Source organism: Myripristis murdjan, chromosome 24 (genome assembly GCF_902150065.1).
Source record: "Myripristis murdjan chromosome 24, fMyrMur1.1, whole genome shotgun sequence".
NCBI classification, from domain to species: domain Eukaryota; kingdom Metazoa; phylum Chordata; class Actinopteri; order Holocentriformes; family Holocentridae; genus Myripristis; species Myripristis murdjan.
The window spans coordinates 19,697,458-19,709,947 of NC_044003.1; the positions used below are offsets into that span (position 1 = coordinate 19,697,458).

Below are 12,490 nucleotides of genomic sequence, written 5' to 3' on the forward strand. Positions count from 1 at the left end.
AGAAGTATTTACAGACAGGTTTCCTCTAGAAATGTGTCTAACTCTACAATTTTGTCAGTTTAGCTTGCCTCAGTTAGTTTTCAGTCTAGCTGTGTTACCTAAAACATAAAAGAAACATCTTTCTCCCCCTAAAACATCTCAATATGCTCAGCACCTTATGTAGATTCTTCAGAGAGCCTTGGAAACAAGATCACAGCATTGTTCTGGAGGTGATGGGGGAGCAAAAGAACAAAGAGACTGAAAAGAAGGAAGAAGGAGAGACTGGCTCCTCATTGGTCGTTGGATAGCAGGATGTGACACTGGCATCGCCTCTGAAGATCGTTAGAAGAACATCCTGTGGAGGGAGAACTGTTTCAGATAAAATTGCCAACATTCCTCTTTTTCTTCAACACCCTGAAACTGCCTCAACCTGTGACCTTTCTGTTATGAGATGGTCACTCTCTACCCTAAGCTACCCTGCCACCTTTACACACACGCTGTCATGTCTCACCCAGCACCTTAAATTATGTTTTCTTGGTTTCATTTTTATTTTTCTGCACTTCCTGTTTTATTGTCTAACTCTCCTCTCATTTCAGATCACTTCCTGTCAAGTTTCCCTCCTGTGTGATTGCCTTCCCCACCCTAATGTGTTACACCTGTACCTTGTTGTCTCCCCTCTCCTTGTGTATTTAGTCAGTGTGTTCCCTGCTCTCTGTGCCAGTTCATTGTAGCCCTTTGTGTCTTCACGTTCAAGCCGTTTTTCCCAGTGTTTGTCCTGTTTTTTTCTGACTCTCCTTCTGGTTTATTGGACACTGATTTTTGCCTAGCCCCTTTTGGATATGCTGCTTAGATTCTGTCTGCTTTTGTGATTTTCGACCCTGTTTCGGAATAAAGGACTAGTTTTTTGACCTCTGACTCAAGATTGTGCTTTTGGGTCCAATTCTGACACCCAGCCTTGACACACACACACACACACACACACACACACACACACACACCTGTAGATGTTGGGGTCGAGGAGCACGGCTGTATCTGTGGGCAGCTTGGACAGATGCACCACTTTGGTTTTCTGCTGCAACCTGTTGCTCTCATTCACCCAAACAGACAGAGAGACAAGATGACATGAGGAGAGTAGAACATGAAGTCACGTGGAGCCATAGATGTCGTCACAAATCTGTTTTCCGCATGTTGACAAACCATTGATTTTTTTAATGATTAAAAGTAAAGCCCCAATCTGTGAAACACAAAATAAGAACACTGGAGGAAAAGGACGGAGGTGGTGAGGGGACTGAAAGAAGAGTGCAGGGCTCACATGTCTTCAGGTGTCCAGTGCAACAGGACTTTGACTTTTCCAGAGTCTTCTTTCCTCCTCGCTATTACCTGAAACGACAGAGAGCCAGATAAGAATATAACCAAGTGCAGGGACCATTAACCTGCATTTCTGTTATAGATAGGATCCAGGCCAGTGTCATTAAAAAGATGCATAATGACCACAAGGGTTTGGCTGTATTACTGTGGAGGCTGGTATAGTGGGTGGGTAGTTAGTATGTTCACATTTTATTTACAAGGATACAAGGATACAAGGAAGTTTATTGGTCATTATACAACAGGTTGTATAATGAAATTAAAATGTGGCTCCCTATTGATTGAGTAATTGATTGTATAAAAATAAAATAAAATAAAATAATTAAACATGGAGGAGTGCAGATGGTGCATTAAGTAGTCTCACAGCCTGAGGGAAGAAGCTGCTCTGTAGTCTGGTGGTACGGCAGCAGATACTTCTGTATCTGCTGCCATACCACCAGTTTATCTGGCCTGTCCCCAGCAGTGACCAGCTTGGTAGGCTGCCCTCTTTGTATGTAGTCCATCAATCGTTCTACCTTTTTGGGTGAACAGCTACTTCCCTGATTCCTGGCTGCTAGTGCGGTCATTCAGCAATACCACAAATCACTCAAAAGGCTCCATCCAGTCATCTACAGCATCTGGTGTAGTAGCCAAGGCACAGAAGGCACGAGTCACCAGGGGCACTGTATATCGGGGAAAAGTCAGGACAATTCCAAGGGCCCTTGCCTGACAGGGGCCCCAAAAAATAGGTAAAAACTAATATAAAATTATTAAACCATCATTGAGTAAATATATATACACTATATTACCAAAAGTATTCGCTCACCCATTCAAATGATCAGAATCAGGTGTCCTAATCACTTGGCCTGGCCACAGGTGTATAAAATCAAGCACTCAGGCATGCAGACTGTGAAACAAGACATTTGTGAAAGAATGGGCCGCTCTCAGGAGCTCAGTGAATTCCAGTGTGGAACTGTCATAGGATGCCACCTGTGCAACAAATCCAGTCGTAAAATTTCCTCGCTCCTAAATATTCCACAGTCAACTGTCAGCTCTATTATAACAAAATGGAAGCGTTTGGGAACAACAGCAACTCAGCCACGAAGTGGTAGGCCACGTAAAGTGACGGAGAGGGGTCAGCGGATGCTGAAGCGCATAGTGCAAAGAGGTCGCCGACTTTCTGCACAGTCAATTGCTACAGAGCTACAAACTTCATGTGACCTTCAGATTAGCCCAAGTACAGTACGCAGAGAGCTTCATGGAATGGGTTTCCATGGCCGAGCAGCTGCAGCCAAGCCACACATCACCAAGTGCAATGCAAAGCGTCGGATGCAATGGTGTAAAGCACGCCGCCACTGGCCTCTAGAGCAGTGGAGACGCGTTCTCTGGAGTGATGAATCACGCTTTTCCATCTGGCAATCTGATGGACGAGTCTGGGTTTGGAGGTTGCCAGGAGAACGGTACATTTCAGACTGCATTGTGCCGACTGTGAAATTTGGTGGAGGAGGAATTATGGTGTGGGGTTGTTTTTCAGGAGCTGGGCTTGGCCCCTTAGTTCCAGTGAAAGGAACTTTGAATGCTTCAGGATACCAAAACATTTTGGACAATTCCATGCTCCCAACCTTGTGGGAACAGTTTGGAGCGGGCCCCTTCCTCTTCCAACATGACTGTGCACCAGTGCACAAAGCAAGGTCCATAAAGACATGGATGACAGAGTCTGGTGTGGATGAACTTGACTGGCCTGCACAGAGTCCTGACCTGAACCCGATAGAACACCTTTGGGAAGAATTAGAGCGGAGACTGAGAGCCAGGCCTTCTCGACCAACATCAGTGTGTGACCTCACCAATGCGCTTTTGGAAGAATGGTCAAAAATTCCTATAAACTCTCCTCAACCTTGTGGACAGTCTTCCCAGAAGAGTTGAAGCTGTAATAGCTGCAAAAGGTGGACCGACATCATATTGAACTCTATGGGTTAGGAATGGGATGGCACTTCAGTTCATAGTATGAGTAAAGGCAGGTGAGCGAATACTTTTGGTAATATAGTGTATATATATATATATATATTTCAAATATAATACTACCATTATGATCTCTTTGTTTTTACTTGTTTTTGGTTAAAAAGTTAAAAATACCCATTGACCACAAAGTAAACATCCATAGTGACTGATCCCCCACCCCCCCCACCCCCCGTATCTGCATGAAAGGGTTTGGTCCTCCAGCTGCGCTAATGCGCCTGTCAGTGAAGGTGTGTTTAATTAACTGCAATCAAGAGATGCTCCAGATTACAGTGAGTGACCATAATGTTGCCCAGGAAGATAAAATCTGGGTTTCAGAAAAGGAAATAGAGAAAAGAGAGAGAGGAGAGAGAAAAGAAGGGATATCAACCTCTTACTGACTTTTTCACCAAGAAAGGTGGGTAGCCTGTCTGTGAGTGGTATTAACCTGTTAGCTAAATGTCAATAGTGAAATAAGCTAGCTAGCTACAGACTAGTGTTAGCCTATTTCATCAACATTCAATCAGTGCAGGGAAACGTTTTGCAAGATATTCATATTAAATCATTGTCCCAGCCCACTGTGTTAATGACATGCCAGCATCATTGCGGGGAGTCTGTGGGCATTTCTCTGTCTCTCTTGTTCTTTTTACCATAACTAAAATATAAATATTTATTAATCACATAAATTTAAACACAAATTATTTTCTCACTTAATGAACATTATGAAATAAAATAAAATAAAATAAAATAAAATAAATAAATAAAAACACCCTACTGTCTGTACTGGATGCTGGACAGTTGGGAACAGTGAGTAGCTTAGCTCAGCCTGCATGTAAGTTACAAACGGTATTAAAATGTTCCAGTTTGATATGTTCATTTAGATTGAATTATGGCTGTCAATAACTGTGATACTGATACTGATGGGTGTTATGATAACACCCATCAGTATCACAATTATTCATCCTCTTTGTCAATATGAAACATCACAATGGCAGCTCCGTCCATTATAACTTCTTAGTGCACTTCTGCAGGTATTATTTGGCATTTGGCATTCTGTACACTATTTAACTGTTTATTTAATCATTTAACTGTGCAATAATTTATATCTGTACACAGGGGCGGGGAAAAGTGGGACTGATTACCCAGGGCCCCAATGGGGGAAGGGGCCCTCGAAAGGCCTGAAATAAAAAGGTTGGCTATACAAGGGCCCAATAAGATTTCTTTTCATGGGGCCCAAAATCCCTGGTGGTGCCCCTGCCTACTGGACTCACCTGCTTGTCAACTCTGCCAGAGAAGGGGATCTTTAGAGCATATCCTCAGCTGCTGCTCAAAGGCCTTGGTGGATGGGTGGTATTAGTGGCGCCATGACAAAGTTTTACAGGCAATAGCAGACACCATCTGTACTGGCATCAACAACAGCAAGCGGCAACACCCATCCAAGAGTACAATCGCCCTTCTCCGAACAGGCAAGAAGCCCCTATGACCTTGGGTACATCACTGATGATGTATCCAGGTTGCACCACAAGATGTATCCAAGTACCCAAGTTCATTTTGACACCCCTTGGTCCCAATGACATTTCATCACTTCTAAGTTGATTTGACCCCACTTCCAACTGTATTGGACCATACTTCCAACTGCCATCTTCATACATTTTAACATTAAAGTCCTCTATGCCTCACACTAAACCTCAATTTTTCATCTACATTCAACTTCATGAACATGGATTGCTACTGCCGCCTATCAGATTTGACCACACCTCCTACCTCAATAATCCACCAACAAAGAAATTTTAATGAAATTTGTTGTACTGCCCCCTAATATCATGGTTTAATAAGGATTTAGTTCCTATTTGAGCATTCCAATGTCAAATTTAAGCTTCCAACTACTCCATTCACTTTATCCTCAAAACCGTAACCTGAATCCTTTACCTAACCAATAAGCCAAAGTGACTGCCCAATATGTAAAAAATTATGTTGCTGCACTTGGAAATGCAAATTAACCTCCCCCATGATAGCAAATGATATGTGGTTGGAGAGTGAAGTTCAGCAGGTATGAACGACCAACACAAAGGGGTGTATTCCAAATGTCACATGTGTGGCTATGTAGCCTACAGTGAAAGGGCACATTAATAGTTCAGTACCACATATGGTAATCACCTTTGCCCTTGACTTCTATACACAACTGCCCAGCCAGTATAGTGTAATACTGCCAGTTGATGTGATACCCAAGGTAATGTTGTGAGAGATTCATTTGTTAGGGTTGGACAAGATGCATGCCAAAGCAAAGCAGAACCTACATTTCTGCCACCTACAGAGCTACAATGTGACCTGACAATTTACATAATTATAACTAGCTTCAAAACTTATTAGTTGTTTCTCCCCATTTTCCAAATGTCAACTGACTTACATCACTGGGCTATACTTTTAAGTATGTCTGTGACATGTGGTCAAGCAATGACTTGAGAAATGACATAAAATGACAAAAAATGAATCTACAAATGAAGTTTAATTCAGTTTAGATTTTCATATTTAACATTTAGTTTAACACACCACAAAAACTACACAGGAACACATTTTTCATAAGTAGCAAACTTATGAATGTTTTGCACACATTTCCAGTACTTTCTTCTTATTATTCTGGCTTTAGGTGTGTTGTCCATGTTTTGTGTGAGGTTCTGTAACTGTTTTTGCTCCAGTCTCTGTCAAAAATCCCTCCTTCATAAAATCTGTTTCTAGGGCTGCTGCCCAAATCTCAGGTTGGGATGGCCTTTCCACAATTTTAGCACATTAGTACTGACTGACCGTCAGTTGAAATTTTCTTTTCATCTGATTCAATTTCATGTTTTAAATAAAATATTTATTGAAATTCCAAAATATGCAAAAATAGCAAAGGTCAGTCTAATGACAGTTTTCTTGTTTTTATAGTATGAAAGAATAATATGATAGTAAAATTGAAGAACAAGGTTAATATGAGATATTTTGTTTGACCATGTCAGATTATACCAAAAAAAAATTACACTACTTTCATTAAATACATTCACGCTATAATGTAACTGTACTGTTCTTATGTATATATGTATGTATGTATTTATTTAGTTATTTGAATATACTCTTAGTGCCTCACAGTGAACAATAAATCAGAGCAGTTTTGAATTTGCAAAATCACCTACAAATATTTTGCCAGAAATGATAATTCTGAAAGCCACACGGAACCAGCTGTAAAAGAAGGCATAAATGAATGGATTGAGCACTGAATTTGACCATGCAAGCAAAGTAAAAAATTCAACCACAGCTTTTGGAACTGAATAATTAATAAATGGGTTTAAGGTCACACCAGTAAAGAAAGGAGCCCAACAGATCAGAAAAGCTCCCATAACGATAGCCAGAGTTTTGGTGGCCTTTCTCTCCATCTTACTGACAGACGCTCCAGACTTTATGCTCTGACAGTTTGAGTTCTGGATGCTGCGTGCCTGTTTCTGTGCCACCAGGAAAATCTTTAGGTAGATACTGAGCATTATAACTGCTGGGAGATAAAATGAGAGAACACATCCAGTAACGCTTGAGATTGGGATATCAAATATGAGACACTGTCCTTCACATTTTCCCTCATTAGGTCCCACAACTACCATGCCAATTCCAACCAGAGTAGAGACACCCCAGGTGACCAGGATCATGACCACAGCAGCACGAACATTCATTTTGGTTGTATACCTCAGAGGATGACACACTGCATAATATCTGTCAATAGAAATGCAACATAAGTTCAGAATAGAAGATGTCCCTAGTAAAATGTCAAGGATGCGGGCCATGTTCTGAAGTAAATCTCTAAGATACCAACAGGAGTCTACAGACAGTGCTATGAAGGATGGCAAAACTAAAGCCCCTACCAGGAGGTCAGACATAGCCAGAGAGAGAATCAGGTAGTTAGTTGGAGTGTGGAGCTGTTTGAAGTAAATGATGGCGATGATTACAAGAAGGTTTCCACATATTGCCAGAACAGATATTGAGCCCAGGAAAATATTTACTAATATATCTATTGTTGAATGGGTGTCTGCCACAATGCAGGATACATTTTCTGATTCATGTGTGTCTGCCATCATGAAAGATACATTTTTTGATTCATAACAGCTGCATGTCCAGTCATATTGAAAATGAAGTCAGTTTCCATGCTCTCTGGTTGCTGCCATCCTGCTGAGAAAGGTTTTTGGTTTTCAATCAGGCATCAGTACAGTCATGTTTACAATAATATTCATCATCAGTCATATTTCCAATAATTACTTTTGCATTTGCTACAATATCTGTTTTCTGGACTACAGTGATTTTCAGTTGTTTTTTTTTTTGTGATCCATATTTTTTTCATAACGTACCTTTTAACTCAGCAGATGGTTATTGCATCTATGATGGTGTGAGCTCTTCATCCCTTCTCCACTGAGTGACTAACTCTCGACTTGACTCTCATATTTATCAATCCCTGGCTAATTACCATAATGAATGCAACAGATTTTTTTGTGGCAAATCACATTTGTGTAGCTATGTATTTGGTGTGCATGAGATCACAAAAAAAAAAAAAAAAAAAAAAAAAAAAGAATCCCAAAACAGTGTGTGCCTAAGCCAATTATTAATTGCATGGGTTATTTTTACTTGTTAATCTTGATTATATTTTCTCACTGTGAAATAAGTGAAGTGAATTTCTTGCTCTCAGTATTTTGCTGAATTATCATCTTTCAAACTGTCAACATATATATTTTTGAGCTTTTTACCCCATCCCACATTCCTTTACAAACCCATTTCCCATCATTCATTGCTTTGTATTTTATCTAAAATTATGCTACCATTGGATAATGCATAGGTTATCATTTAATTATTCCCATATTCCCCTATAGATAAATATCTATATGTATCTATATAGAGACCAACCAAAAATCTTACAAAGGGCTGGACGGGCACTCAGATTTGTTGACACTAAAGATTTACCTTAATGTTGGCATTTAGTAATTTCTACCCTCAATACTGTTCTTAATAGTAACAACTGAATGGAAAACTTAAACATAATTAAGAGCTAGTCTATGAATAAGCGAAGTTTTGATAAACTTGCACAGCACAAGGAATGTGTTGCAGGTGACTGTCTCTGTATTTAGGAATCTAGCTAACACTTAACTAAAACAGAGCTTTTACCAGTTTCTGTGAACATGATTTATTTTTTTCTGAGTTTCACTGCCTAGACTAAACGAGATATTCAAACCACAGAATCTGACAGGTTCAACATCGGTGCTTAAGCTAATGATTAGCTAACACACACATTGTTGTCCCTGGCTGGAGCTGTCCCCGATAATCTTCCAAATCTCCAGTTCCTGATGGTACTATTACAGGGGGGTGTCTTGTAATTTGTAGTTTTTATCTCAAGATGACTACAATTCTACCCTGCTCTTAACTGGGAGTATATTGATTTAAGAGCTTGTGTTACGGGAAATGGGAAGTGTTTGTTTTTGTTTGTAACTACCTACCACAAAAGTGGAAGACAGATCCTCAATTTGCAGTCTTTGAACAAGATACAGATCAGATCAGTGATGTTGTGTTGACATCAGACAAATTCATTTGATTTTGATCAAAAACATGGGGAAAATATTACCAGAAACTGGCGCTAAAAAAAAAAGAAAAGAAAAAAAAGTACATTAAAAAAAAATAGATTTGGATAAAGTTTTTGAAGAAACTTTAAATGTGCTTGCCTACAGAAAGTGTGGCTGTATGCCAACTCACCTTTCCCTTTGCTATGCTGATGGTAGAAGGTGATTTATTTGATATGTAATATTTTGCTGAATTTTTGCTGTTGTGTTTTGGGTGCTTGCTCGGGTGATCCTGATGGTTGCTACGGCATTACTGGGGGGTTACTGTGATTTTCTGGTGGTTTCTACAGAGTTGCAAGACAGTTGCAAGGATGTTCAGAAGGGTTGTTACAGAGTTTCAAGGTGGTTGCTAGGTGGTTACTAAGCAGTTGCTATAGTATTTAGAGTGGCTGCTAGGGGGTTTGCAAGGATGTTAAAAGGGGTTGTTATAGAGTTTCAAGGTGGTTGCTAGGGTGTTCAAGGTAATTGCTAGGTGGTTGCTAAGAGGTTGTTCTGGGTGGTTGCTAGGGTGTTCAAGGTAATTGCTAGGTGGTTGCTAAGAGGTTGTTCTGGGTAGTTTCCAGGGCATTGCTAGGGAGTTTATAGGCAGTTGCTATAGTGTTCCTGATGGTTGTTAGGGTGTTGCTTGGTGGTTGTTATGGTGTTCTCCGTGGTTGTCAGGGAGTTGCTAGGCAGTTCCAATGGTGTTCTTGGTGGTTGCTAGGGCGTTTCTAGGCAGTTGCTATGGTGTCTCGGGTGTTGCTGTGTGGTTGCTATGGTGTTCTGGTTGGTTGCTAGGGTGTTGCTAAAGTGATCCTAATGATTGCTAGGGTGTTGGTATCACTGGATAAGTAAGGCTTTGATTGGCAAATTGTGTAAAAATCATGTGCCTCGTCCCAAAAATGTCAGAAGAGGAGCAAATTAAAAAAACTGTCTCTTTCTCCTATCCTGAGTTTTTGGGTTTCAGTTATAATGGAAGTCTATGAGGCACAGGGCTGGCTCTCCTGCCTTGTTTAAGCTTGGTATGCCAAAAGTGTAAGCCTGTTTGCTTCTGTGGTTAGATGCTCAGAGATGAAACAAATTTTCCTACAACTTTACCATGTTTCATGTATGTGAAGTGAAAATTGTGGCCGAGGCAGCATGTTAAAGAGAAGCTTTTTAGATGATTTTCCAGGTCCGATCCACTCCCCATGTCATCCACTCTGACTCCATGCAATACACACCCATCATAAACTCAGAATTGGACCAAAAACAGCACAAAACTTATACTGTGTTTTTTGCCAGTACAACAGATGTCAAGCTCTTATTTTACAGACATAAAATTCCACTTGTGCTGCCCCGTTTAAACTTTGAATGGAGTTAAATATGAGGGAGATGTGTCATTCATTTCTAATACGACCCAAAAATGCGATTTTTATCTGCAAATTGCAAAAAAAAAAAAAAAAAAAAAAAATGGTAAGTCGGAATGCTTAGAAAAGTAATAGCACACTGATTTTCATGTTTGGTATATGGAGATAATGCCAAAACTGCAGTTGGAGTTACCCACCGAAATCTGGAGGGATAAATAAATACATAATAAAAATAGTAAGCATACCTAAAATAATTGTAAGTTTGCCTAAAAGCAAGCACATTACATGTGTCCCCACATTTGCTCCCAGAAATCTGGTAACCTTAAATATGGTTGATGTGTGATGTTATTTTACAGACGGAATAAGTGTTGAAAAAGAACATGTAAATCCATTTTGTGTGGGTTTATGTGTTGTTCTTTTCTAATTACAAACATTAAGTTAGCTACTAGCTAACGTTGTCGTGTTTGCATTTATGAGGTGGCTAATGTTAGCTTCTTCAAACCACCAGAATAAGTTTTTGCAGCTGCTTTCAGAGGTAACACGTCACCATCTTAAGAGGTAGCTGCACCGTATTTACAGGCAAGCGAGAGGGCTATTCGCACCATAACATACTGTACCTCATACTCTCATTGATACCTCCTTTCTTTGGCCTGTTAGAGGGGGTGAAATGTATTTTTAAAAGGTAATTATAATGAAAAGGTCCAAAACCGAACCCGACATTTTGGGGGTTAAACAGTGTCCAAAGTGCGCTGAAATCGACAGGCAGGATGTTACAGAGGTCACCAAAATGGGTTTGGGAGAAAACAATATCATAGACCATGAAGTGTCATGGCCCTGTTATTAGACTTTCAGTTCTGTTGCTTCCAGTGTTTTCCTGGTTTTGGTGTTGTTTCCTTTGCCCTGCTGCGTCACTCCTCTACACCTGTTCTGTGTCAGTCTTGCTTGCCTTGCTCAGTTCCACACCTGCCTTGCGTCTGTGTGAATAGCCCTGGTTGTTCTGTTCCTCCCCAGTGTTTCCCTCAGCAAATCCTCTGTTTTCCTCTCTTGTTTTCCAGCACCCCCAGTCCCATTAGTTCCTTGTGTATTTCAGTCCTGTCCTCAGTTTAGTTCTTTGGCTAGTTATTGTCTTTGTAACTCCCTGAGTTCCAAGTGTTTCCCAGTGCTTCTGGTGTTCCTAGTGTTTTGATTTGTTATTAAATATTTTGTTTTTTCTTCAAGCCTGTGTGCCTGCCTCTGCTTCTGGATCCCCTTTCTCTCCTCCACCTGACAGAGAGGTGCGTTATTTTGTCAACAAGAGGTGAAGCCCAGTGTGGCCCAAAGATAACACTAACACTTCTCCATCTAGTGTCCCTCACTGCAGTTTCACATGCACACAAAATCAAGTGTCACTCAAAATCAAGGGTTAATGCAAAGGGAGCAGCATGGGGGAACAGCTCTAGTCTGCAGGCTGCAGATAGGCCTTCTCATGCAGGAAGCAATACATTGTAAGGCTTTGCTGCAGTGCATACCTCATACAATATTACTGCCACCTGCAGATCTAAAATGTAAATTGACAATTTACATGATTATAACTAGGTTCAAAATTTATTTGTTTCTCTTCATTTACCACATGTCAAGTGAGACTTTGGGCTTGACACTGGGCTATACTTTTAAGTATGTATGTGATGTGTGGGGAAGGACTGACTTGAGAGATGACACAGAATGAAAAAAAAAACTGTCTTTCTGCAAATTAAGTTTTATCCAATTCAATTCAACATCACCATGGTTGTCTGTCAGCCTTTGCGAAAGCTCCTGATATTAAATCAGATTCTTGACTCCCTTTGCTGCTCTCTATGTCAGAAATCCCTGTTACATAAAATCTGTTTCTAAGGCTTCTGCCCAAATATAGCTCTTTTCACATGATTACTCTGACAGAATTTCTCCTCTCACCTAATAAGTGGAGGAAATCATATACTTATGAGGAAAGAGTAACTGTGAATTTTTATGTTTAAAATAAGCCCTTTTATCTTAAAAAAAAAAAAAAAATCAGCAAAAGCATCTAGTTTGTTATATTACAGTAAAATTATTAAACAGTGATAATCTGACATTGTAGACATTGTTTTGTTTTGATCCTGAGAGATAAATTCCTGAAAACCAAAGTTCTTTTATTACATTTACAATATGATTCTTTCTGTAGTTGTTTTGTGTACATTCTATAAATGCCTTAAACTAAACAATAAG

The 12,490-nt window shown here is 40.0% G+C and overlaps 1 protein-coding gene across 1 annotated transcript; it reads right to left on the bottom strand.

Annotated features, from left to right (window-relative positions):
* Positions 1 to 6,455: 6,455 nt before the first annotated feature.
* Positions 6,456 to 7,415, bottom strand: LOC115355859 (trace amine-associated receptor 1-like). Its single transcript, XM_030046784.1, has 2 exons — positions 7,133 to 7,415; positions 6,456 to 7,060 (listed from the first exon to the last, which is right to left on the bottom strand). The coding sequence occupies exons 1-2, from the start codon at positions 7,413 to 7,415 to the stop codon at positions 6,456 to 6,458; spliced, it is 888 nt and encodes a 295-aa protein (XP_029902644.1).
* Positions 7,416 to 12,490: the final 5,075 nt, after the last annotated feature.

What these genes read in the sequence shown, in the direction of transcription:
- LOC115355859 (XM_030046784.1), bottom strand. Translation starts at nt 7,415, where the DNA reads ATGGCAGACACACATGAATCAGAAAATGTATCCTGCATTGTGGCAGAC. An exon ending in GTATCTTAGAGATTTACTTC is followed by an intron (nt 7,061 to 7,132) that starts AGAACATGGCCC and finishes GCATTTCTATTG; the next exon opens with ACAGATATTATGCAGTGTGT.